This window comes from Electrophorus electricus, chromosome 6, assembly GCF_013358815.1.
Source record: "Electrophorus electricus isolate fEleEle1 chromosome 6, fEleEle1.pri, whole genome shotgun sequence".
Classification (NCBI taxonomy): domain Eukaryota; kingdom Metazoa; phylum Chordata; class Actinopteri; order Gymnotiformes; family Gymnotidae; genus Electrophorus; species Electrophorus electricus.
In genome coordinates, this window is record NC_049540.1 from 25,101,170 (window position 1) to 25,127,947 (window position 26,778).

At 44.5% G+C, this 26,778-nt stretch overlaps 1 protein-coding gene across 8 annotated transcripts in view; it reads left to right on the plus strand.

Annotated features, from left to right (window-relative positions):
* The first annotated feature begins 1,608 nt into the window (after positions 1-1,608).
* sptan1 (spectrin alpha, non-erythrocytic 1) overlaps positions 1,609-26,778 on the plus strand; it is a 32,116-nt gene continuing 6,946 nt past the window's right edge. For 2 of the 8 annotated variants that reach the window (XM_035527103.1, XM_035527109.1), the window contains exons 1-40: positions 1,670-1,706; positions 4,329-4,370; positions 9,011-9,250; positions 9,756-9,881; positions 10,437-10,577; positions 10,798-11,078; positions 14,785-14,929; positions 15,051-15,205; positions 15,312-15,447; positions 15,619-15,720; positions 15,810-15,947; positions 16,184-16,294; positions 16,460-16,537; positions 16,682-16,837; positions 16,997-17,201; positions 17,483-17,664; positions 17,818-18,061; positions 18,171-18,293; positions 18,484-18,701; positions 18,906-18,998; positions 19,106-19,240; positions 19,470-19,618; positions 19,939-19,998; positions 20,515-20,713; positions 20,855-20,959; positions 21,236-21,268; positions 21,356-21,391; positions 21,697-21,744; positions 22,314-22,405; positions 22,537-22,681; positions 22,809-22,990; positions 23,192-23,291; positions 23,498-23,695; positions 23,893-24,039; positions 24,151-24,254; positions 24,392-24,554; positions 24,880-24,894; positions 25,825-25,956; positions 26,247-26,384; positions 26,566-26,670. In XM_035527103.1, coding sequence (XP_035382996.1) covers positions 4,341-4,370; positions 9,011-9,250; positions 9,756-9,881; positions 10,437-10,577; positions 10,798-11,078; positions 14,785-14,929; positions 15,051-15,205; positions 15,312-15,447; positions 15,619-15,720; positions 15,810-15,947; positions 16,184-16,294; positions 16,460-16,537; positions 16,682-16,837; positions 16,997-17,201; positions 17,483-17,664; positions 17,818-18,061; positions 18,171-18,293; positions 18,484-18,701; positions 18,906-18,998; positions 19,106-19,240; positions 19,470-19,618; positions 19,939-19,998; positions 20,515-20,713; positions 20,855-20,959; positions 21,236-21,268; positions 21,356-21,391; positions 21,697-21,744; positions 22,314-22,405; positions 22,537-22,681; positions 22,809-22,990; positions 23,192-23,291; positions 23,498-23,695; positions 23,893-24,039; positions 24,151-24,254; positions 24,392-24,554; positions 24,880-24,894; positions 25,825-25,956; positions 26,247-26,384; positions 26,566-26,670 — 5,190 coding nt within the window. In that variant the 5' untranslated portion in view covers positions 1,670-1,706; positions 4,329-4,340. Of the gene's footprint in view, positions 1,707-4,328; positions 4,371-4,655; positions 4,837-6,473; positions 6,682-9,010; positions 9,251-9,755; positions 9,882-10,436; positions 10,578-10,797; positions 11,079-14,784; positions 14,930-15,050; positions 15,206-15,311; positions 15,448-15,618; positions 15,721-15,809; positions 15,948-16,183; positions 16,295-16,459; positions 16,538-16,681; positions 16,838-16,996; positions 17,202-17,482; positions 17,665-17,817; positions 18,062-18,170; positions 18,294-18,483; positions 18,702-18,905; positions 18,999-19,105; positions 19,241-19,469; positions 19,619-19,938; positions 19,999-20,514; positions 20,714-20,854; positions 20,960-21,235; positions 21,269-21,355; positions 21,392-21,696; positions 21,745-22,313; positions 22,406-22,536; positions 22,682-22,808; positions 22,991-23,191; positions 23,292-23,497; positions 23,696-23,892; positions 24,040-24,150; positions 24,255-24,391; positions 24,555-24,879; positions 24,895-25,824; positions 25,957-26,246; positions 26,385-26,565; positions 26,671-26,778 lie in introns of those variants that run through there. The other 6 variants (XM_035527108.1, XM_035527111.1, XM_035527110.1 and 3 more) reach the window with 5 other exon arrangements.

Sequence of the window (26,778 nt, forward strand, 5' to 3'; positions counted from 1 at the left end):
TCTTATATTTCATTTACACATTCCATTTTATAACTGGAGATACTTTAGTAAAAAAAAAAAAAATTACTCAAACTATTGAGTTACAGACCTCTGTGTTAAAGTTACAGCCATGTGTCCAATTTAACCATTTTTGTATAGATGGTTAAAATATATACTTTTCAGAATGGCTCCATCCATCAATATATGACAGTCTGTACAAAGGATAAGGCAAAAGATAGCTACCATTGAGATACATAGTATATAAAATGAGGTTAATGGACAGTACAAATCCAACCATAGGCTGCACAGAAGGAAAAATAATGGGAATAACATGTGAGTGTAGCTGTGCCATCAAACCACTGTGGGGTGAAATGAACAGAGCATAAGACTGAGGCTTCTGATGGACTCCATCCTTCAGCGTTCCCAATGTTGGCTATCCACTGGTGAGGATGCTCTTCTTCCCGGGGAAATCTGTGCAATGAAAGATGGTCAGTATGTTGACAAAACAACCACAAACTAATAAAGTAGGATTCATACTTATGGAACAGGATGTCATTGTTTAATGGGTTTCTACAAGCTTCACAAGTAGCCATCTCAAGAACAGTTTTGTCAAGTATTTGAGGTAAATCAAGTGAGTGGAGATGGCGCTTGAAACTTTTATAGTAGGCAAGTTAACTTGGACTATTGATAGACCTCAGTTGTGGTAATGGACAATTACTGGTGGTAATGGGCGGTTTGGATCTTAAAGAAGCATCCATATAATGTTCAACACTACCAGTGTGTGACTTGATTTATATGGTAATATTCTCAACTACTTCACACCATAGCAGGACTCTGGAGGTGGGGTCTTATAGTATATTTAAAAAGACTACAAAATGTACAGACTACAAAATGTACTTTTAATAAAATCAGTGCAAATTGTATAATAACTCGAGATTAAAAAACAAAAGATTTTTAAAACTTTAAAAAAAAAACAGAATTAAGAAATGTTTTAGAAAATTGATGCAGGGGCTGAAAATATTTTTCGAACATTTCAAGTTGTCACCTTTATGGTAATTTTGGCATAATATGATTTTGTCTTTTATTGATGGATTGCAGTGATTTATATATTCTACATATCCAAAGATAATTTGATTTAATGTCAGTTTTTGCTACCAGAATACTACTTGCATATATCAACAGATTGTGATGCACTGCGGCATAATTACATAGAACTATGCTCTTACTTGCTCTTGTGGTCTCAGCACATTCCAGATACTCCAGCAGGGTCTTCTGTTAAAAAAATTAAACAGACATTTCAATACATCATGCAATATTTACTACTTTATGAATCAATACACTTAGGCCTGTGCCTAGGCTAAATGGATTTCAGTTTGACAGTGCAAGTCTAATATGGCAATCATTTGCCTTTTATGTTAGACGCGTGTTTGTTTGTTCGATTGTTTGTTTGTTTTTTGTCGCAAATGTAAAATTTAACATTGTTCATAATTACACTGTAATCAATATTCCAGTAAGGCCAGTCAAAGCAAACCATATTTTATAAGGGAGTAATTTATCCTAAGTCTCGGCATCTTTCGTTACGGTCCGGTAACGTTCGGCATGTTGCTGCGGTGCATGACGTCACCACTGCTCGAGAAGGCCTTGGTTGTTAGATTGTTAGCCAGTTATTTCAGCAAGGGTGGTTGCAACCCGCTTTGATTCAGTCGAAAACAGATTCATTGAACAAGGTAAGAGGTTCCATCATTGCAGAGCCGCGTGGTTTAAATGATATTAAATGATGTTGAGCCGAGCTTGTGTTGCACAGTTAATCAAATGAATGAAACGATAACCCGTTGACGAGAACGGTTGTCTGCTAACTGTCATTCGCTTTACAGCTAGCGTTAGCTAGTGGTTAACGCTAACTAGCTAGCTTGTTATCAGCCCCACTGCATTTGGAATGCAGAATCGTAATCGATATAATTAGCTAGCTAAGTATTTCCTACTAGCTTCCAAATAGGTGTTTTTATTACCCGATTGCTAATGAAATCGACGTAAGTTAGCATATTAGCACACTAATTTTCAAAGCAAACTACCTCACTAGCTAGCTAGAAGCTAATGTCGTTTGCTGGTCATCTAGCTTAGCTAGGTTAACGTTAGTGTGACGGGTCGAAGTACATTGGATCCCAATTAGCTTACTACATATAGCCAACCCTCACTGAAGTCTTACCCAGTGAGGTTACGTTAGCTAGATATATTGAAAGGAACTAGACGGACAGGTAACCCTAAAGTGCGAACAGTGCATCTGCAACGGTGGCAGAAGTGGTGTCTTTTAGCCGCAGACTTTTTTGCTTTCTTTTAATCACCCTCCTCCCTCCGACATTAAAGAAGCGAGGTGATCGCTATGCTTGCTAGCCAGCCAGAGGTTTAGCTAGATTAGCTAACTAGCTAACACTACGTAGACTGACACCGGGTCTGTATCTGAATATCATCTGGCCACAGATGTATAGGCCTACATATGTTTCGATGTTTTCTGGCAGGTGCGACAAATCCTTGAAGACAAATATGTCCTCTGTCAATGTAAGAGCCGCCCAAATCGCTCTCTGGATGATTATAGTAGGTTAAGCGGCCTAGACGAGACGCCGTTCGAGTCTTTTAGTTTAGTTTTTTTTTTTTTTTTTCTGTATAAATACCATAAAAGCTACCGTAATGATTCAGTACCCCGTCTAAATATGGGAATCAATAGGCAATATTTCATTTCCGTTTATGTAATAACGTTAATAAAACGTTATAGTGTCGTCTCCCAGGGCCTTCAATTATTTGTTACTGTGTATAATGATTTACATGACCTTCTTGACAACGGTCCGTTATGCAAAACATTTCACGGCCTGTTACAAAAGATTCATGAAGTTCTGAAAGGTTTAAGTGTACATTAATATAATATGACTACAGATAAGGCCAAATATGCAAATTATGCAACATTCCGTCCAAACCTGTCAGGTTTAATATTGTTCTAAATTCACGTTAACCATATCTAAGAGCTATATTTTTTATTTGACACTTATACAGATATCCGGTTCCATGTTTTTTTTTAGTTTTTTTTTAATCAGAGTTAAATTTGATTCATTCATTTGTTCTTGATGATCTTGCCTGTGCTGTCATTTGCTGACATCTCTGATGAGCATGTTGTAATGGGTTCATTTCTTCAAATGAATAAAAGACAACATTTTTGTGCTATCCATTAGCATGCAAGACGTGTGTTCTGCACAATACAAAAAGCCATTTACTTCTCCCTCAGAAAGCATGAAAGAGGTGACATTTACAGTCAAGCCCAGTTTTCATGCTGTGCTCCTCACATTTATCACACATGCTAATGAAGTTTCTGGCCTGTTGTCAGTCCTGGGATGCTGCTGCAGTAGGAAGTTAGCCTGTATGTTGTACGTTACCTCTCTGCTTCTTGTAATTCATTTTGTATGATATTTATCAGAGTTGTCAGCCAGAACTGCACACTGATGTAGGCTATCAAGGAAGGCCATCTAGTAAACTATTCTCCCCTCCCTTTTAAATTTCCTCTGAGACTGAGGTAATGCAGACTGTACTCTGAAAAGCTATGAGAATGGGTGTGGTCGATAAAGTCAAGGAACACAGGGCCTTCAGTGGCTCTCTGGCAGATGGAGTGTTCTCATGCACAGCTGTGCATACTCTATAGCTGATAAGTGCTATAGTGAAGCTCTTCTTTTAGGAATTAAATGAAGGAAGGTATTGATCAGTATAAAATGTACTCAGAAATTCAATCTATATTGTCCCAACAACATGGACTACAGTAGACATGCTTAAGATTGTAGACTGGGACAGCATCTTGGTAGCCTATTTAAATGTAGACTAGCACAGACGTATCTAGTAAGAGTAGCATTTTAATGCGAATGTCTTTTCATAGCACCATTTGATTTTGGTAGGGAGCAGCTGAAACCCTCTTAATGTCTAGTTTCTTTCTGTAAATGCTTGAATCAGAGGGCATTAGTAAAATATACAATGGTCCACTCTGGTTTCGTATGACTTCCAACTGTAACCCTATCTAACAATGGTGTCCTCTTTGCTCCAGACCCCCTGATCAGTTTCACTTCTGCACTGCTATCTGAGTGTGTCTCTCAGCTGTGTGGAGTCACTCTGCTTTGCTGGCAATCTCACAAAATTTGTACGAGCTCATGTAACCTTAATCCCTTTGTTGTGGAGTTTGTTTAACATGGAAAATTGAATTCTTACAGATGTAATGGTGTTTTTCCTTGTTTTGTATTCAAATGTCTGTTCTTTGTGAAAAGACTTTTGAGTACATAAATGTCTGACTCATTTCTTGTGCCCTGTAACCAATGCAGGCACCTGTTACCATGTCAAAGTTTATTAAACCCAAACTAAAGGTAAAGTATGATACACTGTGCGTTGCATATGGTTTGTTGTGGTCTAGCTCCATTAGATGGTGTGGAGATGTGTGTGTGTGTGTGTGTGTGTGTGTGTGTGTGTGTATAGAATGCTCCGCAGCATTCTGGAATGTCGCGAGCCAAAGTGAAGGATGACATTCCTGCGAGTGGACATTCCTGCCTGCTGATGGTTTTTTCCTCCCCAATGTGTTCTTGCTGAGAAATCACATGGGCAGGGCAAAGACTTGGCTGCCTCCCCACATGGCCCTCACCACTGCAGCGGTGATGCGTCTGTCTGCACTGCAGCCACAGAGATGGAGGGCACGCACAGTCACGGAACCTTACGCCTCTCTAAAGCTTTTGCCTAGTCATACCTTGAAGGCTCTACTACAGGTCTGAGATCCTCAGTGGGATTCATTTGGGCTTGGCGTGACTGGGCACGCTTACCCGCTAGAGATAGGCAAAGGTGGGTCAGTTTGTTGTTTGCTTTTTTTTTTTTTTATGCATAATTGCTATTCAGTCATTTATTTGAACTGGAATATTATGAGGTAAGTTTTTATTTGGATTCTTGTGTAAACTGACATTTATGTGCATTTTAGTGATTCTTCCCAGGCCGCTGTGTTGCATGGTGTGGGTGTTTTCTGCATGATTTTGCAGTGTGTGAGAAGCTGTGATGGATTAAATCAGATAATAAGTGGCACATATTGGCTTGGCCTTTTGTGTTATGCCAGCCTTTTTGATTTAATCTTCAATTTGCTGCTGTGTCTCAGGCATGTGTTCGAAATGGTGAATACATTGCTGTGGCATTTGCTTATCCTGCCAATTGACAGTATGTTTTGCATCACAAATACTGTACTAAGAGAGCCTACCTCAGGGCTTATTTCGGTAATGTCCATCTAAAGTTCATAGAGGTTCAGTTTTTCCTAAGGACTCCAGTTTTAATAGAAGAGGATTTTAACTGAGCCGCATCATCCTGTTAGGCAGCAGCTGATGTCTTACACGAAGGAATCAGAGGGAAAATGGCTGATCCATCACTCTCTCACTCTTCTTCTCTCTCGCCTCAGTATGGCTGAACTCTGGCCTGCTGAGGGGCTCGGGAGATGGCCCACCTGCTTCCTGCACATTCCTCTGGCCTACATCTCCCATTCTGTCTCCGGACCCTCAGGAACAGATGTGTTTCCATGGAAACTTGCAGGGTTCCAAATATGAGCTTACTGCTTTCCTGCTGTTGCTGCTGTCCCTGTGGGAGTGGTGGTTTCTGCCTTTGTAAGAATGAGCGCTCTTGTTAAACACAGGATGTTATGACATTTGTGGAGGCCTTGTTAAAGGAGAGAATAAGAAATTTGAGTCCATGCCAATTTTACTATTTACCCTTTATAGTTCCCATAAGCAATAATGAACCTGTCCCCACTTTAGCAAGATTATATTTTATTGTCAATAATTCTAAAGGAAAGCTCTAAAGATCCAATACTTTAATTACGTTCATTCCGTCACCTCCTCCACCTAAGGGGTTGCATGTTCTGTACCATCTATCATATTTCTGCAGTCATGCCACCCAGCAGCACCGTACTGGACTTTATAAATACCTCCACTCCTCTCTACGTGGCTAGGCCAGTCTTATCAGGACAGGCTGGGAATAGGAGGTTTGGCTCTATGTGAAAGGCCTGATTATCTATATACAGGGAATATGCGGCATGTCTAAAAATGGTTGTGCAAATGAGGACTGCGCTAGTTATGTGACAAAATTGGACATTTCAGTAATTCAGATTCTTCACCCAAAAATATTGACAGTGAATTTTTATAATACATTTCTATAATAATCGTCCCCATATGTTGGTGTCTTGTTTCAGTGTTGTTGTTGTTTTGTTTTTTTAAACACAGTCTTTGTGTCTGTAGCTATACCCACGTAGATCCTGGTGACAGCAGTTGTAACTAGTGGCTACGAGTGGTTCCTGGGCGTGAGGTCGGCCTCTGCCTGTGTCATCGTGTGGTTGGAGCGTGAGAGATATCCGCATGCACTTCTCAGTGACGGAGTGTATGGGAGAGGCGAGCGTGAGCAGGCGAGGGGGAAGAATATTCCAGAGCTGCGGAGTGGAGCACTCGTGTAGGAGAGGGAGGGCAGGAATGAGTGCCAGCTAGCTTGAGCGAGTGCAGAACTAGAGTCAGAGGGAGGGGGAGGAACTGAACAACTGCGTAGGAGAGAGTGAGCGGTGCTCTTATCTCCACGGTGCACACTGCTACAGATCCCGGTATCTTACTCCAGCTGCACCACGTTAGAGCGCACAGGCAAGTTTAACGCTCTTGTTTTTTGGTAAGTGTTTGCAAATTTTAAGCATTTTGATTCACTAACCTTCACAGGGCATTGGTAGCTTCTTTGTCGGTTAGAAAGAAAAACAAACAAATTAATTAATTGCATAAGACAATCTGCTGTTGATCAGATTGAGGCAGTATTTTAAGCAGCTCGTGGGACCTGAGACAGCACGTTATGGTCAGCTGACTGCCCGCTCATGCTGAGGTGTGGCCTCTGTCACGCTACTGTCAGATGTGCCGCGTCATGCCTTTTGTCGTGACGTCATATTTAATCTTTCGTGTTGGGAACGGAGATGCCCCAGCAACATGGCGCTAAGTGCTGTTAAACCGCTGGCGGTCATGGCGAGTCGTGGAGGTCATTTAGGCTAGCTGTACGATGCTGCGTTCCTTACAGCAGTCTGCTCTGCCACTGTAAGGCCGAATCTGGGCCAGGTTGCACTAAGTCCCTAGCCTGATTTAAGCTCTCTATGAATTGAGGACTAGTGTCAGGGGAGCGGATTGGTGGGGGGAGGGGCTGTAGCCTACAGCTCATCGGGGCAGAAACAGGGTGGGTCTCTAATAGGTCTGAGGCTATTGCACTTTTGTTGTTGTTCATGATTCACATATGGGTGTTTTTCACTGGGGTGATTTAGGCGCTGTCATGTGCTGCAGTGCTCTGTAATGCTGTGATCCTTGGAGTGTGTGCGTTAGTGGTAGTGCTGTGACCAGTAATCTGACTACTCCGTTTCCGCCATCAGCCTTTCGCTTGCTAATGATGTGGTGGGCTGATGTGGGCATGTGTAGTTCTGAATGTTCGGCATCTGCACTCTCAGTCTAAAATGCGTTTTAGGAGTGGCAGCCTCATTTAGCACTGCTGCTGACTTGGCTCATATCTGGTTATCTTTTTATCTCTGTCTTTTCTCTCTCACTCTCTCAGTTCTCCACTTCTAATTGCAGTGATAGTGATTTTCCTTAGCTCAAATTTTATGAGCTCCATTGTTGGTCTTCTCATTTAATATCTTCTTTTCACCACCCATGGTCTGTCTCATTTATTGGCCCCTGCACCCATGGGTTGGAACACTGTTGGCTAGTATAACAAAAACCAGTATTGATCTGTCCCAGAAGTCTCATGGCAGTGACTCTCATGACCTGACTGTGGAGCTGGCCTTTCTCTTCATTGTTAGTGCCTTTGTCATCGACCTTGGATTTGCCAGACTTCCTTTTCTTATTTTTTCACACGACTACACCCAGTTCAATGCATGTAGTCCAACTATATCTCAAGCACTTCAAAATCTGAAATTTGATGAACCAGTGTTAGACTACATAACTTCAGGCCTTCCAAAACGAAGAGGCCAGTAGTTTACACCAGGGTCAGATCAGACATGGAATGAAGAAGGCCTCCAAGTTCTCACCTATCTGTAAAACCCCTCAATTACTCTGTTACTCTGTCTTTATTTGCCTGTGAAAACCAGCTGCTGAAGGTCGGATGAGCTGTATGGCTGAAGGGTGAGCTGGTGCATTGCTGAGCAAATCAGTCTGTGTATGCAAGAGATCTGAACATTATAGTGTCTTGTTTCTCTGTGCACATCCCCCCCAAAAATAGTGCTTCAAGGGCCCCGCATTTCCAGAAATCTGTTCAGCCTAGAGCTGGGAGGAGCCAATCTCTGGAATAACAACAAAAGCCCCTGGAACAAGGGTGTGGTCCTGTTCCTTTAGCCCCTGCGCAAGAGCAGTGCATATATGTCCCTGCCCTGACCGTTATTTTCCCTCGGGCCCAATCTGCAGTTCTACAGGGACCAGAAACCTGGGGGCACGGTTGGCACCACGTTAAGAGGGCGTATCCTGTCAGAAGCAGGTGGGGGTGGAGTGTGGGGTTAGTCCACGGGCATTGGGGGATTTGGGGGGGCTGACGGCAGCATTCTCTTTGTGCCTGTTTGTTCAAAGGCATGAGGAATTTTCACCCTGCCCCCCGTGTGCTCAGCTGTTGTTCAGAACAGCTGTGTGTCTAGTTGCTTGGTGTTAAACTCAGCCCGTGAAGCTTAATATCTGCCTGCGTTCTTAATGAATGCCATGAGATATGTAGAGGTTCCGAGTGATCTAATTTAAAGCAGGTCTACTGGTAAATAGGCTACTGTTTAATTTGTTAGAATATTAGCAAAGTGTGGACAGTTCACGTCATACTTGCATTCTTTTCTCATTGGAAATTAGTAGAGGTTTTCTGTACACTTGGATCTAGACATATTTTGTATTTGCCAGAAACTTCATTATTTATTTTTTTTTGGGATGGGCGGCTAAAATCAATAGCATTGTGGTCATGCCGTGCTGTACCAGGCTCTCTGTGTGTCTTGTAGAAAATGGATACCAGTGGAGTGAAAGTCCTGGAGACGGCCGACGACATCCAGGAGCGTCGGCAGCAGGTCCTTGACCGCTACCGACGCTTTAAGGAGTTGTCGGCCATGCGCAGGCAGAAGTTGGAGGACTCCTACCGCTTCCAGTTCTTCCGCCGTGACGCAGAAGAGCTGGAGAAATGGATCCAAGAGAAGCTGCAGATTGCCTCTGATGAGAACTACAAGGACCCCAGCAACCTGCAGGTGTGTACTTTTAATGATACAGGCACACTAGGGTTTTTTTCAGAGATATGTATGTACATAACTGAGGTTTTTGTTGATGCTGCCAATTCACCATATTTGGACATTTTAATGTAAACTTGGGCAGCTGAACAAGTTAAGAACCTTCTGGGTCTTAACATGGTTAAATATTATCAAGTGTTTCCCCAATAAGGCATAGCAACCTTTGTCCAGTGATCATGCTTGCTGTGAAGTTAAAAATGCCTTACTGCTGTAAAAGCTCTTAGGTTATATGTGTACTTATTTTATTTTATAACTTGCGTCCTGTCATATGACTAAGCTCACCTTCTAAACACTGTAATTCAAATCACTGTTAAACCAGACATTGTAAATTACTTTGCTTGCCAGGAATGTTTAAGTACACCCTGAATTTTAGATTTGTTCTTAAAAGTAGCCTTTCTAATTCAGCTATCCTGGTTTTGTTTCTAGCATGCTCCTGGTGTTATCTGATATGTCTGTTTCCCTTTAGGGAAAGCTTCAGAAACATCAGGCCTTTGAAGCAGAAGTACAAGCCAACGCTGGTGCCATCATTAAACTCGACGAGACTGGCAATCTCATGATCACAGAGGGCCACTTTGCATCCGAGACCATCCGTGTAAGACTTGAACTTAAAAGACAATCTAATGCAAAAGCAGGGAATGTTATAGAACAATTATATACATTTGTGATTTGTGTACATTTTTATTTAAAGCTAAAAGTTAAAGACACACAGCCCTCTTCATGTTAACCATCCTCATGTTTGGCTCAGTCCTTCACGCCTTACCGGACTGCACAGAGACCGATTGTAAAAAGTGTCAATTATGGAACTTGTATCCAAGTAGGTGTTTGGTTATATCCAAGTAGGTTGCTGTGATTTTTTTTTTTTTTTTTTCCCCTAGTCTTCTTAAAATTCATCTTATTTTTCCTCATTGGTCTTTGCTCCAACTTATTCTAGAAATGTGTGCAGTGACGTTCAGTTTATCCTTTTGAAATCTTAGTAGTGATTAACTCTTCATATTTGTTATTAGTTTGGACATCGTGAACTCTCTTGACTTTCATTTTCTGAAAGCAGTGCTGGATTGTCTTAAATTTAATTTCTCCGCCGGCCATAAATTTGGAGCGAGTTCTGCACCATCCCTCATTTTCCTCTGCTTTTTCTGGTGGATTGCAGAGCCGTTTGGAGGAGCTGCACCGCCTGTGGGATCTGCTGCTGCAGAAGACCAAGGAGAAAGGAATACGTCTGCTGCAGGCCCAGAAGCTGGTGCAGTACCTGCGTGAGTGTGAAGATGCCCTGGACTGGATCAGCGACAAGGTCAGAAACCAGTATGCATGGCACACACCCAGATTGCCCAAGGATTATCTGCCACTAGCAGTTCTTTTTGGAGGATTTTACAAAAGTGTGCTCAACATCAATAAATTTAGCAGATTATCAATCATGGTTAAACAACTCTTGCAGTTAATTTCAGCAGTTCAGTCATTTTTCTGGCATAAGCACAAAGAAAACTCCTAAAGAAATGTTATCACTCCTGCAGGAGGCAATTGCCACGTCAGAGGAGCTGGGACAGGACTTGGAGCATGTTGAGGTCCTGCAGAAGAAGTTTGAGGAGTTCCAGACCGACTTGGCAGCCCATGAGGAGCGTGTGAACGAGGTGAACCAGGCTGCGGGCAAATTGACCCAAGAGAACCACCCTGAAGCTGAGCTCATCCTGAAGAAGCAGGAGGAAGTGAACACAGCTTGGCAGAGGCTGAAGGGCCTGGCCCAGCAGAGACAGGGCAAACTCTTCGGGGCCGCTGAGGTTCAGCGCTTCAACCGGTAAGGCTTTTTGCAAGGCGAGACGTGGTCCCGTGTCATTGTTTGTTTTCTCATATATTAGATGGATCACATTTTAAAGGGGAATCTCTATATTAAGTCCTATTTTTCCCTGTGTGTTTTAGGCTTGTAACCTTTGGTGGTCGAGAGATTAACAATATTAAATGTTTGTTTAAATTCAGCAAATTTTCTCATTTATTATTATTTAATTGTTTTATTTTATCAGGGGCAAAAAAAAAAACCCACATTGTGATGCTGGAATTATATATCGGCCATCAGCACCCTGCTCTCCAAGTATCGGCATTGGCCACTAAAAAACTCATATCAGTCGACCTCTAGTTACAGTACCAAGAATTTTGGTGCCTATCTTTTTAGATCTCTTGTACAGGATTCACCAGTTCAGCTGTATACAGAAAAAGCAATGGATGCTCCCTTGGTTGACCTCCAGTAGGGAGGTGGAAGAAGTTGGAGGAAGTCTTTATCTTGGGGTTGCCAACTTGTCCCCCATTCTTTGGCTCTCCAGTTCTCCATTGTTCAGGGGGAGTGCCTTTCCAATGCTCCCCAGTGTTTATTTTGGCAAACAGACCACGAGTGGCCCAGGAGGTGCAGGGCAATAATGAGGCAAGATAGTGTTCGAGTGATTGACTCTCTCCCACTTCATGCACACACCTCATCATCTTTGATCTAAGTGCATAGGTTAATGATGATGATGATCAAAAGAGATTTGTTTGTGCTTCAGATGTCTCACAGATTGCTGCAAAACAGAACAATACTAAAAGAGTGGGGCATCATGAGGGATATCAAAACCCCACCTAGGAGAGTTGTCACTCTTGGGGGCAGAGAGCCACACACACTGTCACTGTGCGTCCCTCTCATGCATGTGCGGTGCAGGGCATTTGTCCTTTTGCTCCACAGCCACTGGCGGGCACCAGTGCTCCCAACTGATAGATAGCTGGAGAACTTGCGTTGTATCACGCTGGGTACTGAAAAGCATATAGTACGGTTACAGACTGCAGTTAGCCACACGCCTCATGCAGTTTGAAGGGATTATTTATTCCCTGGTGTGCAGAGAATCAAACCATGTCTACTTCAGGAGGAAATTTCCTGGTGAAAAGAGCTATAAAGGTCCGCCCAGGCAGAGCCAGAGTGGCTTCTACTCAAGGTACTTTGTTACCTCAAAGAAGTAGCACGGAAGTAAACAGGACTTGATCATGAAACACAAATGACAAGTAAAACATAAACACTAGTATGAGAGAAACACACTGGTCTAATGTGAATATGCGCCAATAGAACAAATGAGCTTAAAAAGTAAATGAATGAGCCGACAGGATGCCGGGCAGGTGCCAACGAATGGAAAGCGCCGCCACTATTGATAAACTCTGTACTCGGACTGGTCAGCTGACCGCAAGCTTCAAACAATGACTAACAACCTGATCCGCCAATAGAGAGACGTCGCGAGAGGAACGATCACATGCAGGTGCACTGAACTGACATAACAAGTGGGCTTGTGGTGTGTCTTCCCCCACCAGGCAAGTGGGTCTTCATCAGGACTAATTATTTGGTTGTACAGCGAGCTCACTACTAAGCTTTGCAGCAGGGGATTTGTCAGATGTAGTGCCCAGTTGTACCAGCAGCACCACCTGCTTGGTGCTAGCATTTTCTCTGTTATAATGCTAGACAGCAGGCTAGCATTATGAGGTGAGGTTAGCTTTTTTGTAAATCCGTTGCTACTGTTCTGCACCTTCTGGGAGCTGAACAGTGGACGAGCTCTTCCCTTTATCTTTTACCTTAAACATGGATGCCGCCTTAAATCTTGGATATAGGTGTGTAGGTGTGTGGCAGTGTAGAGAACAAGTTGCAGCTTTTCGTAACTTTTTTTTTTTTTTTTTTTTTGCCCCTGCCAAGGGAAAGCAGGATAGTTGTGTTTTTTTGTTTTTTCCCCTCTTCTCTCTTCCCTTCTCCTCTCACCACTTGTAGCCTCTGTGAAGTCACACATTGCTGCAAGCACTTCTCTGAGCGACATCTGTGTCCTTGGGCATTAGACACCCAATCTTGGTTCTCTACCAGAACAGCACAAAACGGCACAGGCAGCTTGCTTCTGCTCACAGAAGCGCTCTACCGGGTCAGAAGTAGGATTCCGCCTGGTGGGCTCACCACGAATGACTTTGTGTTCCCCGTGTTATTTTCTCCTCGTCTTTTAACGTTCTCTTCGTTATATTTGACCGGCAGAATGCTGAGACTGTTCTGTAAGGCTTGGACAGGCATGCTGCCACTCTGTTTCCAAGCCTTTCTGTACTGCCAGGAGCAAACTATAGACAGATGAGATCCAGTTATATTGTTCAAACGCTCTGATATTTTGAAAGGCATCATCTTTTGTTGTTTCATCCATTTGCCATTTTGAGTATGTCCGGTCTACATTTTTCGGTTATTTTTACCTCAAGTGCCTCCTTCAACATGATCTGTGTGCAGAACTGTACAGCATAAACACTAAGTTTTAATTTCCTGTCATTCTCTTATAAACTGAGTGATGACAGCCATGCATCTCTAGATCCACTTGTCTGCAGGTCTGTGGTACAAGCAAAAAAGGAATCCTGTGCCATTTGTGCATCAACAGCACGTCTGTATACATAAAGTAATTTCTACCAGGCATGCCATGCTTTCTAGATGCCGGATCCAATTGTCTCAACAGTACATACAGGCACTTGGTCCATGCAAAAGTATTCGGCTACAGTAGCCTTTGGGCTTCTTCGGAGTCTGCCATCTTTTAGTGTGTTTTTCCAGCACAGATGTAATGGTAGTCTGACTGGATAAGCATGAAGAAGAGGTGGAAGTTTAGTTGGTAGTGAGGAAAATAAAGTAAGAAACATTTTAATATTTAAAAATAACCCATGTGAATTTTAACCGTTAAGTAGGCTACAAACCTATTTGAAAATGTGAAACGTGCATCATCACAAGTTTCCATGGCAAAATGAGTAATTGGCTTCTTCCTGGCAGCTCATGTCTGTATTCCCAGGGTTCTGTGTTCTTCAGCTCAGGTTTCAGGTTTAGGGGTAGAAAGGTTATGTGTTAACAGAATACTAAACAGGGGAACACACGCCCTTGGGAACATAGATACACTCCTATCCCCGATGCAAAAAAAACCCACTGAATTCTCTACAGATGCTTGTCTGCCAAACATTTAGCCAAGTTGCTCTTGTAGCCAGTTTTATAGTGGAGGAGTTTGACACCTTTGGCAAACTGGTTCTGTTGGGTACCTGTTTTCATGAATGACACCCACACCTCAGACACTGATCCCAAAATGCAGTATTTTCCACAAGTTGTGGATGTGAGGGAACATGTATAGTTTTTTTCTGTAGCAGTAATTGATGGGTTTCTGGCCAGCCGCTCAAGCCAGCTGGTTTGCATGTGTCACCCGTCCGAGTTAGTTACCCAGAACAGAGATTTGCTGCATCAGGCTACAGTACTAAAATCAGTACTGCACAGAATCAAATCCTTTTGTTTTGTTGCAGTATTGAGAAAGTATTATATTTTTTGAATATAATTTTATATATATATATATATATTTTTTTTTTTAATTATTATTTATTTTATTTTTTCCCCCTCTGATTTCTTTACAGTAACCACGTGAATGGTCCATCATGGAATATGGTCATTTTATTCAACACAAATGATCATTTCAGTACCTTTTATGGTTCTTCATGACTTGTAGGGATGTGGATGAAACCATCAGCTGGATCAAGGAGAAGGAGCAGTTGATGGCCTCTGACGACTTTGGCCGTGACCTGGCCAGTGTCCAGGCTCTGCTGCGCAAACATGAGGGGCTGGAGAGGGACCTGGCAGCCCTGGAGGACAAGGTCCATCACAGTTATTGACCACAGTAGCCTCCCTTTATATGTGCTCATGGTTCGCCTCTTGCTTATCTATAGTCATTGTTTTAGCCTCATTATTTGTTTTGTGCCTTTTCTGTGTCCTTAGGTGAACACCCTGGGCGGGGAGGCGGAGCGTCTGCAGCAGACACACCCCCAAAACGCCTCCCAAATCCACATGAAGAGAGACGAGCTCATCACCAACTGGGAGCAGATCCGCACGTTGGCCGCCGAACGCCACGCCCACCTCAACGACTCCTACAGGTCTGCCCTCTGTCATAGTTTGTTCTGAGACACGGTGTTTAAACGCCAGCTCTTGAGGAGCGCACAGAAGCTGACCTCTGATCCGTGACCGTGTCCTGCTCCCCAGGCTGCAGCGTTTCACTGCCGACTTCCGCGACCTCACCAGCTGGGTGACGGAGATGAAAGCTCTGATCAACGCGGACGAGCTGGCCAACGATGTGGCCGGGGCTGAAGCTCTGCTCGACCGCCACCAGGAACACAAGGTAGCCCACACTCACACTCCTCTCAGCTTCACGAAGGAAAGAGAACACTGTTTAGTATATCGTCGTTGATCGGTTTAAGAAAGGGGTAACAATACAGTGTTTTATAAAGCTGCTTTCAGTTTTTGACAGCGAGACTTCTTATTTCAGTTGTGTCTCTTCTCTCTTGGTTAGGGTGAGATTGATGCTCACGAGGACAGCTTTAAAGCCACAGATGAGGCTGGACAGGCCCTGCTGAACACTGGACACTACGCCTCAGAGGAGGTTAAGGAGAAGGTACGACTTACCTCTGTGGACATGAGCATCGGAACACACGTGTCTCACGTTAGAGGAACACTAGCTGCATTTTTATTGTGCGTGTCTAGTTGGGCATCCTGGCTGAGGAGAAGGAGTCTCTGCTGGAGTTGTGGGAGCTGCGCAGACAGCAGTATGAGCAGTGCATGGATCTGCAGCTCTTCTACAGGGACACTGAGCAGGTGGACAACTGGATGAGCAAGCAGGAGGTGTGTGTATGTGTGTGTGCGCTTCAGTTTACAGTGTACTCTAAATATTGGCAGGTAAAGGGGTAAGAACTAGTAAACCTTTTACTGTGTGTATTTGTAACATCCAAGCATTTAACCCGGGAAGATTGTAATGGCAAATTTGTCTATGCCTGGTGCTGTTGAAGAAAAGTAAAATGTGAGGAAAATATTGTATTTAATGGACCGTTGAAGTAATTGCACCCCTGTCCTCCTTATAGGCTTTCCTCCTAAATGAGGACCTGGGTGACTCACTGGACAGTGTGGAGGCTCTGCTGAAGAAACATGAAGACTTTGAGAAATCCCTCAGTGCCCAGGAGGAGAAGATCACTGTAAGAAATTTCGCCATTGCTTTCTTACAATACCCATGTAATAGTTGGCAACATTTTAATATCAGTCATTGATTTACATTATAAAGCCTCAATGTAACACTTTTTTTTTTTTTTTTTTTTTTTTTTTTTTTTTTTTTCCCCCCCCCTGTGTGTGGGTGTGATTAGGCCCTGGATGAGTTTGCCACCAAGCTTATACAAAACAACCACTATGCCAAAGAGGACGTCGCTACCCGCAGAGATGCAGTAAGTGCCCAGTAACACCCCGGACCAGTCTTCCTCTCTGTGCCGCAAGTGCTTCTCACTCGCTATGTGCTGACTGTAGCACTGAGTCATTGGGGCTGCTCTCAGAACAGTGTGTGTGTGTGTGTGTGTGTGTGTGTGTTTCAGCTGCTGAGCAGGCGCAATGCTCTTCACGAGCGTGCCCAGTCCCGCCGCGCTGCCCTTGAGGACTCTTTCCACCTGCAGCAGTTCTTCCGAGACTCAGACGAGCTCAAGAGCTGGATAAACGAGAAGATGAAGACGGCCACTGACGAGGCCTACAAGGTGCCTCCTCTTCAACTGACTGACAGTCTAGCATTCTTTGGAAATTAATGCCATCCCTTTTTTTTTTTTTTTCACATTGTGCTTTTTTTTCTTGCATAATTTATTGAATGTTTATTTTTCAACTTTTTTTTTCTACATTGTCTGACTCGGGCAATTCAGGACCCCTCCAACCTGCAAGGTAAGGTGCAGAAGCACCAGGCCTTTGAGGCGGAGCTCTCAGCCAATCAGAGCCGTGTTGATGCGCTGCAGAAGTCTGGCCAGGAGCTGATCGATAGGAAACACTATGCCTCTGTTGAGGTGGCTACACGCATGGACGAGGTCAGCTCCCAGTGGAAGAAACTTCTGGAAGCCACTGAGCTTAAAGGTAACAAGCTGAATTGTTCGTAATTTTTGTTCTGTCAGTGTTTAGATGTCATGTATTCAACCTGTCTGTGATGTCAAATATGAAATATATGGATATGTGAAATGTGCATATATTTGTCAGAATATGTATATATTTTACGCACACACACACATTTGACTATTTAATAACCTGGATCTGTTTCTTTTTTGCGGTAGTATTTATTGGATGTTTAGCGCCTTCCTCGATCTGCTGGATCTGATGATTTTTCAGCAGTTTCATGGTTCTCTGTGTTGTGCTATCAGGCATTAAGCTGCGCGAAGCCAACCAACAGCAGCAGTTCAATCGCAATGTGGAGGACATTGAACTCTGGCTCTATGAGGTCGAAGGCCACCTGGCCTCTGATGACTACGGCAAAGACCTGACTAGCGTTCAGAACTTGCAGAAGAAACACGCTTTGCTGGAGGCTGATGTGGCTGCCCACCAGGTAAGGTTTGCATTTATTACATAGTGTTCTCTATACAGCATGTTGGATATTTTTAAAGTTCTCTCCTTTATCCTTAAGATGGTTATGAAGTAATTTGGGCCCTCCTGATTCTGTGGCAAGTTGGCTGTTCGTGACGCTCCTTTCTCTCAACAGGATCGCATTGATGGCATCACCATCCAGGCCAGGCAGTTCCAGGAGGCAGGCCACTTCGACGCTGATAATATCCGGAAGAAGCAGGAAGCTCTGGTGGCACGCTATGAGGCCCTGAAGGAGCCCATGGCTGCACGGAAGCAGAAGCTGTGTGACTCTCTTCGGCTGCAGCAGCTCTTCCGTGATGTGGAGGACGAGGAGACCTGGATCCGCGAGAAAGAGCCCATTGCTGCCTCCACCAACAGGGGTCAGTGAGCAAATCACATTTCAGTTGAAATTGGAGCTTGAACAAAAGCAGCTGACCCAGCTGTAAATGAATATGCCACTGTGCTCACCCCCCCCCCCCCCACCCTTAGGTAAAGACCTGATTGGGGTGCAGAACCTGCTGAAGAAGCACCAGGCTTTGCAGGCTGAGATCACTGGCCACGAGCCTCGCATCAAGGCTGTCACTCAGAAGGGTGAGGCAATGGTGGATGAAGGTATGTGCATCTTTCTCCCCACTCTCAAATGGCTGGAAAGAACAACTGTTTGCACACCCATGTTGTCTACATCACTGCTCTGACTATACTTACTACATTCTGTACCTAAACTGAACCTGTACACCTTTTAAACAAAGACTGTGTTCCCATTTCTTTGGTAAGAAACCCATCTTTGGTCTCTTCCCTGCAGGCCACTTTGCTGGTGAGGATGTGAAGGCCAAGCTGGGGGAGCTGAACGGGCGCTGGGAAGCCCTCAAAGGCAAAGGAGCTCAGCGCAGACAGGACCTGGAGGACTCCCTGCAGGCCCAGCAGTACTTTGCTGACGCAAACGAGGCTGAGTCCTGGATGAGGGAGAAGGAGCCCATCGTAGGCAGCACAGACTACGGGAAGGATGAGGACTCCGCTGAGGTGGGCACCCAGAGAATGAATTTCCCCCCCCCCCCCCAACTTCTGCTAGGGCCCTCAGCTAATATTGAAACACAATTATGGTATAGCTTTAAGGTTTACAGTATTAAACAAGTTGATCCATGTTTAAAGACAAGTTGTTTAATGAATATGTAAGGAAATGCTTTGGAAAGCCATAATGCTGACCTGGGAACGCTTGGTCCTCAGGCCCTGCTGAAGAAACACGAGGCACTGATGTCCGACCTGAGCGCCTACGGCAGCAGCATCCAGGCCTTGAAGGAACAGGCGCAGGCCTGCAGGGTGAGTGCGCCTGCTTCTAAACCTTCCCCAAAGCCACACACTGCCCTGCAGAGTGAATGCAAATTGGGAGGCATCTCACTTGACTTGCTCACTGGTTTGTCCATCAGCAACAAGTGGCTCCCACTGATGATGAGACGGGTAAGGAACTTGTGCTGGCCCTCTATGACTACCAGGAGAAGAGTCCTCGCGAGGTCACCATGAAGAAGGGAGACATCCTCACTCTGCTCAACAGCACTAACAAGGTACTTCCACGCCATCTGTAAAAACAAGACATTTCCATGGCCCATCTTGTATGAGTATGACCTGGGCTTTTTTAAATGGTCGGAATGTATTTCACATGCACTGCAATAAGATCGAGTGCCACAATTGAGTTACATGCATAAAACACGCCATGAGCTCTATGATTGTGATTAATGAAGGTACAGTGATATAAACAAGAGGTTTTCATATCTTCAACCATCTACTCTTCAGGACTGGTGGAAGGTGGAGGTGAATGACAGGCAGGGCTTTGTGCCTGCGGCATATGTAAAGAAGCTGGATCCGACGCAGTCGTCCTCCCGAGAGAACCTGCTGGATGAGCAGGGTAGCATTGCTCTGCGCCAGGACCAGATCGAGAACCAGTAAGACACCCTCAGCCCACCGCTGCATCAGTCGAATTTGTGTGCTTCACTGTGCACTCTGTGTTTTTAATCTGATAGCTTGGAGAAATGCCTAGATCCATTTTTTGTAACACGAACTTTTAACTTCTTCAGATCTTTTCAGCTCTTTCATTCCTGTAATGATCAGCTCCAGTCAGATGGCTATGAAAACTAACTCCTCTTTCAGTCTTACTAAAGTTTCTTCCTTTCTACATTCCTCTTCTATTTCTATCTCTTTCTCTCCCTTTCTCTTCTCCAATTACTAATGCCTGCATGCGTGTGCCCGGCCTGCTTTGTGGCAGGACTGCGGTCACCAAGGAGACGTGCAGTGTGTCTGTGCGCATGAAGCAGGTGGAGGAGCTGTGAGTAGGACCCAGAACTCCATTTTGTGCCATTTGTGACCAGTCCGACATGCCCCCATCGCTGAAACTTCTCCACGCTGAACCATCTCGCCTTTCTACAGCATTCTCCTGTCTAGTAGTTGCTGGTGCTTCTGCAGTGTGACACACCGGCAATTCCAGCTCCTCATTACTGATGTTCCATTTATTCAGCTTTCTGTCCTCCTTCTGCACTTCTATTCAGTAAAGGGATAGAAGTCATGGCTGTCTTTCCTAGAGCTTGCCTAACAGTGACACATCGATATAGACCTTTCCTCATCTTTTTTACCATTTACCACCACTGATTTGCTTGGAAGCATCAGTGCTTGCTTTTGCTCCAATGTGCATTTCATCAATTACAATCCATTAGGATTGTCAGAATTGAATCAGGTCATAGTTGTCAATTGGAGCAAAATCCAGCAAGGCCACAGGTTATGGGAGGGGGGGGGGTCTTGAGTGTCTCCTGGGCAGGGCCTGATGATGTTGGTGTGCCTGGCTCAGGTATGGCACCCTGCAAGAACTGGGTGAGAAGAGGAAGGACATGCTGGAGAAGAGCTGCAAGAAGTTCATGCTGTTCCGCGAGGCCAACGAGCTGCAGCAGTGGATCAACGAGAAAGAGGGCGCGCTGACCAACGAGGAGGTCGGCTCAGACCTGGAGCAGGTGGAGGTGCTTCAGAAGAAGTTTGACGATTTCCAGAAGGTAAAGTGATGCGAGCTCGCACTGGAGAGCATTACGTCGCCACATTGGAAGATGGAGTTCTAGAGAGTAATACAAATGAGTCGCTGTATAGATGGAGATGCTGCCGTGCTGTAACCTTAAGTGTCTTGTGCTTTGCATCAGGATCTTAAGGCGAATGAGTCTCGTCTGAGGGACATCAACAAGGTGGCATCAGAGCTGGAATCTGAGGGACTGATGGCTGAGGAGGCTCCTTTAGTGCAGGCCCAGGTGGGCAACCATTTTGGGAAGTGCTTGGAGTCAGAGGTTTACTGTTAGCAAGTGTATACATATGGATGAAAAAATTGCATATAGTAATAGTAAAAAGTTAAGTAATTAATGGTTGATTTATGAATGTATTTTAATATAGAAGCGAGTGATGTCTACACCAAATAAATGTGGTGAAAGCTTTTAGTTGTGGTGAAGTGATAGTATTGAAGTTTAACCGAATGTTGTCCCCATTTCCTTCCATCCTTTCCACTTCCCAACGCCTGTCCTCCCCCTCAGCAACAAGAGATGCTGGGCTCTGCTCCTGGCAAGGTCATTTTATTAGTACATATACTGCAAAATCAAATCATTTCAATAGATATGAATGCGTAAGACTGATATTCTATTCCCCTTTTACAGGATGAAGCTGATTCGAAATCTGCATCACCATGGAAGGTGATGTGATGTTCTTTTTGAAAATGCTGACAGGATGTGATGCTTAAATATCTCTAATATGGAGAGCAGATGTGTGCCAGCTCTCTGCTAGGGTGTGGGGAGGTTGTTGGTTGGTCTGTTTTTTTTTTTGTTTTTTTTTTCTTTGGAAAGTGGATTTGGGAGTCTCACACTTGTCTTTTTTTTTTTCTTCTGGTGGTTGGAAGCCTAATCTGTAAACTAATGTGGTGACGTTTTCCCTGACTGGTGTGATTCTTCTATTTTGTTTCCTCCTGTCCACTCTTCCCTGATTTTTCCACTTGATCTAGTCTATTCGCATGGCTGTCCAAACGACGGCTAACTTTAATACTATTAAGGTGAGTCCTCTAGAAATGCCATTCCCCATCCATCTCCACTAAGTCTTCTGTGCCTCGTGCCTGGCGAACTAACCACTCACGGTCCTGTTGTGCGCTGAATATGATCCCATTTGTATGCTTCCTTCATTGTATAACCTTCCAACAATGACGTTTCAAAGCATTAGTCCAGCGTTGTCTCCCATCATGTGTTCACATGGTCATTCTTTGTTTGCTTTTGGTTATTTTTGTCTTGATGCCCATTTTAAAATCTAATCGTGTTTTATAAAACGCTATATTGCCATTTCAGTATGCATGTTGGACAACTGTTGTAACACCTGTTTTTGTTTGTTGTTATGCATCTAAACAGCTTGCATATTGGCATAAACCCATCATGCTTGATCTTGGAATGTTACATACCTGTTTACCTTGGAGAAGGTTCTGTAGTCTGTAAGGCACAGTAGACTGCACTACTAGCAAGCCTTGCCTGTTCAGAATAATTCCAGTAAGGCTGCCTTTGCCTGGCTGGCGTTGTTTTAAATAAGCAGTAGTCCTGATGGGCTGCTGATGCCTGTGCGTTCCGTGCGTTCCAGGAGTTGAACAACCGCTGGAGGGCCCTGCAGCAGCTAGCTGAAGACAGGAGCAATATGCTGGGAAGCGCCCATGAGGTGCAGAGGTTCCACAGGTAGGGCAGCTTTGACACACCCTCCTCTAGGTCACCAGCACAAGACCCTTTAATCCTCCAAGACGAGCTTGCTCGATGGGTTTAATGTCATGAGTAGAGTACCAGAGCATCTGAACCTCTCTGTCTTTAAGGGATGCCGATGAGACTAAAGAGTGGATTGAGGAAAAGAACCAGGCCCTCAACACCGACAACTATGGCCACGACCTCGCCAGTGTACAAGCCCTACAGCGCAAGCACGAGGGCTTCGAGAGAGACCTGGCTGCACTGGGAGACAAGGTGCACAGGCTGCGTAAAACCAGAATGAACGCAAGCACTCTGAGACTGCTGCCACTGTGCGCTTATGGTCATATTAGATGACGGCTGAGTTTGCAGACTAATTCGGGCTCTGCACGTCCTATGGCAGGTGAACTCACTGGGCGAGACTGCCGAGCGCCTCATCCAGTCCCACCCGGAGGCCGTGGACGACATCCAGGAGAAGTGCACCGAGCTGAACACGGCCTGGAGCAGCCTGGTGGGTCGCGCAGACCAGCGCAAGGACAAGCTGGGCAACTCCCATGACCTTCAGCGCTTCCTCAGTGACTTCAGGTGAGAGTTAGAAAAGAACTGATCACTGGTTAAGGGGCCGGGAAAAGCAATGGAGAGGAAGAGGGTGAAAATTTGTTTTTTGTTCTTTTAAACTGTAATATATAATTGTTTATTGTACGGTTTATATAACTGAATAACTAACTGTTTAAATTATTCATGGTGAAGTTTCCACTGAAACATGGTTGTTTCTTACTCCTGCAGGGACCTGATGTCTTGGATCAATGGTATCCGAGGTCTGGTGTCTTCTGATGAGCTGGCCAAGGATGTGACTGGTGCTGAAGCCCTGCTGGAGAGGCACCAGGTTCAGAACCCAGTGTATATTTTCTTACCGAAGCCTCATCTGCTACTGTAGATTCTGATATTGCTACTGCTACTGTAGAGGCGGATAGACTACTGCTAATAATGCTACTATCCCTGTAGTCAAGGCCAAGTTCTCAGGAGTGACGGGACTAAGTCATTTTACATCACAGTTTTGAGAAATGTAAGCTGTTTCTCCTTCCCCTCCAGGAGCACCGTACTGAGATTGATGCCCGCGCAGGTACCTTCCAGGCCTTTGAGCAGTTCGGGCAGCAGCTGCTGGCCCGCGGCCACTACGCCAGCCCTGAGATCCAGCAGAAACTGGAGGCTCTGGACCGGGAGCGGGCTGACCTGGAGAAGGCCTGGGTGCAGCGCAGGATGATGTTGGACCAGTGCCTGGAGCTGCAGGTGAGCTTGGAACACTCATCCAAGCAGCAGGACCGAAACAAGAGGCCTCACGTGTGTCACCACTACAGGGCGTCAATCAGTGCTCACAAATGTAGAACAATGGTTTCAGGTCTGGTTGGCGATATTCTGAGTATGGAAACCTGTCGCGGCTTGTCAGAAGTGGTTTTAGTGAGTTAACCCTGTTCTGTTTTCTGCAGTTGTTCAACCGTGACTGTGAGCAGGCTGAGAACTGGATGGCAGCGAGGGAGGCTTTCCTGGCCAGCGACGACAAGGGCGATTCCCTGGACAGCGTGGAGGCGCTGATCAAGAAGCACGAAGACTTTGACAAAGCCATCAATGTGCAGGTTAGTAAACAGTCTGTTGGCCTAAAATCAGAAACTGAAAGCTCATCATTCATCTGCGTGGTGTCTCCAAGTGTTCATGAAGACGATTGGTTCGAATGCTGTCTGTCACAGGAGGAGAAGATTGCCGCACTGCAGTCCTTCGCCGACCAGCTAATTTCTGCCGACCATTACGCCAAACCCGAGATCTTCAAACGCCGCAACGAGGTCTTGGACAGGTCAGCTTACTTCTCCTCCTACAGAATCTTTTTAGTCTAGTGTATTAGTTTATATTATGCTGAATTAATAAACCTCTAGTGTATTTGTTTTCATGGACATGTTGGGTTGATGCAGTGCTATTAATCCTTACCACCAGATGGCGCCATCTGAAGGCGCAGATGATTGAGAAGCGCTCAAAGCTGGGCGAGTCTCAGACCCTGCAGCAGTTCAGCAGAGATGTGGATGAGATTGAAGCTTGGATCAGTGAGAAATTGCAGACAGCCACTGACGAGTCTTACAAAGACCCCACTAACATCCAGGTAGAGCTACACTACCCACACTGCCCCTCTCTAGACAAACTACATCAGATGTGGTCAGTCATCTAATTCTGTCCATGTTTTAGTACAGTTTTACCAATGCTCTGTTCTATTGTTTGTTGTATTTTTCTACATTTCAATCAAACTCTTATGCAGCAAGCCCCCTTCTGTTTTCTATTAGTTATTATTGCTATAATGAGTCTAAGTATCCCTTTGTAATCCAGTGTAAGTGAATAAGCCCAATAATGCATCTTGTCTCCCTTTTACCCTACACTAAGTGTGTCTGTGGGAATGAAACTGAACCTCTGTTCTCATTGTCTATTTTTAGCTGTCCAAGCTGCTGGTAAGTGGAGCAGTGTGTTGGCTAACTAACCCCAGTAGGGTCTCGTCACATGTCTGTATCTGCCATGTCTGTAGACAAACAGTAGTGCTCCATCTGTTTGTTGTGTGTCCCAGCATAGTCGCCAGTGTATGCTTCTTAACCATTTATTTTTCTTTAATTTTTTGGTTCCATCACTGAAGCACTTTTTATTTGCTGGGTGTGGTCTATCCTATTTTATTTTTTTATTGGTTTTGTCATTGGGCTGTCTCGTTTGGAATTTGTTCCACACATGTTCTCGGGTTCTGCATGCCAAACATGGGGACAGTCGCATCCCTAAGTCACACAAACGCCTCTACATACCACGCAGAGAAGAGAGTGAGAAGCCGTGCACTAAGAAGGAGAGTCTGTAATGCTGGGAGAGGAAGTGCTGCCTTCAAACGCTTTATTTGTTTCAGTTGCTGAGTTACAGCTTCAGCAGGACTTTGGCACAGGCCAATACAGTGCACATGAAGTGTGGTCATTTTTTGTGTGTGTGTGTATTAGCAAGCTGTAGCTTTTTGCTTTACATGCATCTCTCTCTGCCCTCTTGTTTGTGAAACTGAGGCCAAACTGTTCAGCAGATGCTCAGTTTGTGCTGGATGGTGTCCCTCCACTCCATTTTATCAAACATTCATCCATCTTGATTCTGTGCCCCATGTATTATAGAATCAGTAGTAATATGTTTAATATTTGTCTGTTTGGTGGTGTATTAATTTCAGTGGTTAATGTCCATATACCGTTAGCTGTTTTTGCATTTTTGCAATTAATTCCATTTAATTCTCTGTAATCCTTAACATGTATAGGATATCGTCGCTTATTTACTCAACCCCTCCCCCCCTCCGCCACACACTCACTCTTTCACCATTGTCCCATTCTGTTTCACCATTCTCACTGTTTCACCGTTGCTTTTAGAGTAAGCACCAGAAGCACCAGGCTTTTGAGGCTGAGCTTCATGCCAATGCTGATCGCATCCGTGGCGTGATTGATACAGGAAACTCACTCATCCAGAGAGGTGCATGTGCAGGAAGTGAGGATGCTGTCAAGGTAAATACATCCTTTTGCAGGTTCATTTTGGATCATGTTCTGTTGTTAGATATAGAAACCTATGTTAGTCCTTCGTTTGGTAGCAAAACATAATTTATCTAAGATGCGCGTGTTTATAGATGAGCTGGGTGGACTCCCATTTTTGAAAGATCATGTGCACAGATGCTGCTTCCTTTGGCCTTCATATGTAACATGTATAACTAAGGAGCTGTATATCATGTCAGACATATTCATAAAAAATAACTTCTTATTAATATTTATTTATCGAATGTGGAACTGTGTGTGTGCAGTCTCGCCTGGTTGCTCTGGATGAGCAATGGCAGTTCCTGGTGAACAAATCTGCAGAGAAGAGTCAGAAGCTGAAGGAGGCTAACAAGCAGCAGAACTTCAACACCGGCATTAAGGACTTTGACTTCTGGCTGTCTGAGGTAATAATCATTTGACAGCACTTAAGATACACAAGATTACTTGCATTGATGTATAGGGCTGTAATACCCATGATCACAAAATCAATTTTCAACCTATTTACAGCTAAATGAACTTTATGTTAAAAGTCATGACTGAGCTAAATTACACACACAATCTTACATTTTCTCTTTTAATCCCCAGGTTGAAGCTCTTCTTGCTTCTGAGGATTATGGGAAAGATTTGGCCTCAGTCAACAATCTGTTGAAGAAGCACCAGCTTCTGGAGGCTGACATCTCTGCCCACGAGGTAAAACAGAAATCCACAGAACCAGTTTGGAACAGAGCAGTGCCGCGTTTTGTCATGCCTCAGTGCTGCTCTGAGGACATTGTTATGCCAGTTTGTTTGTATCTTTCC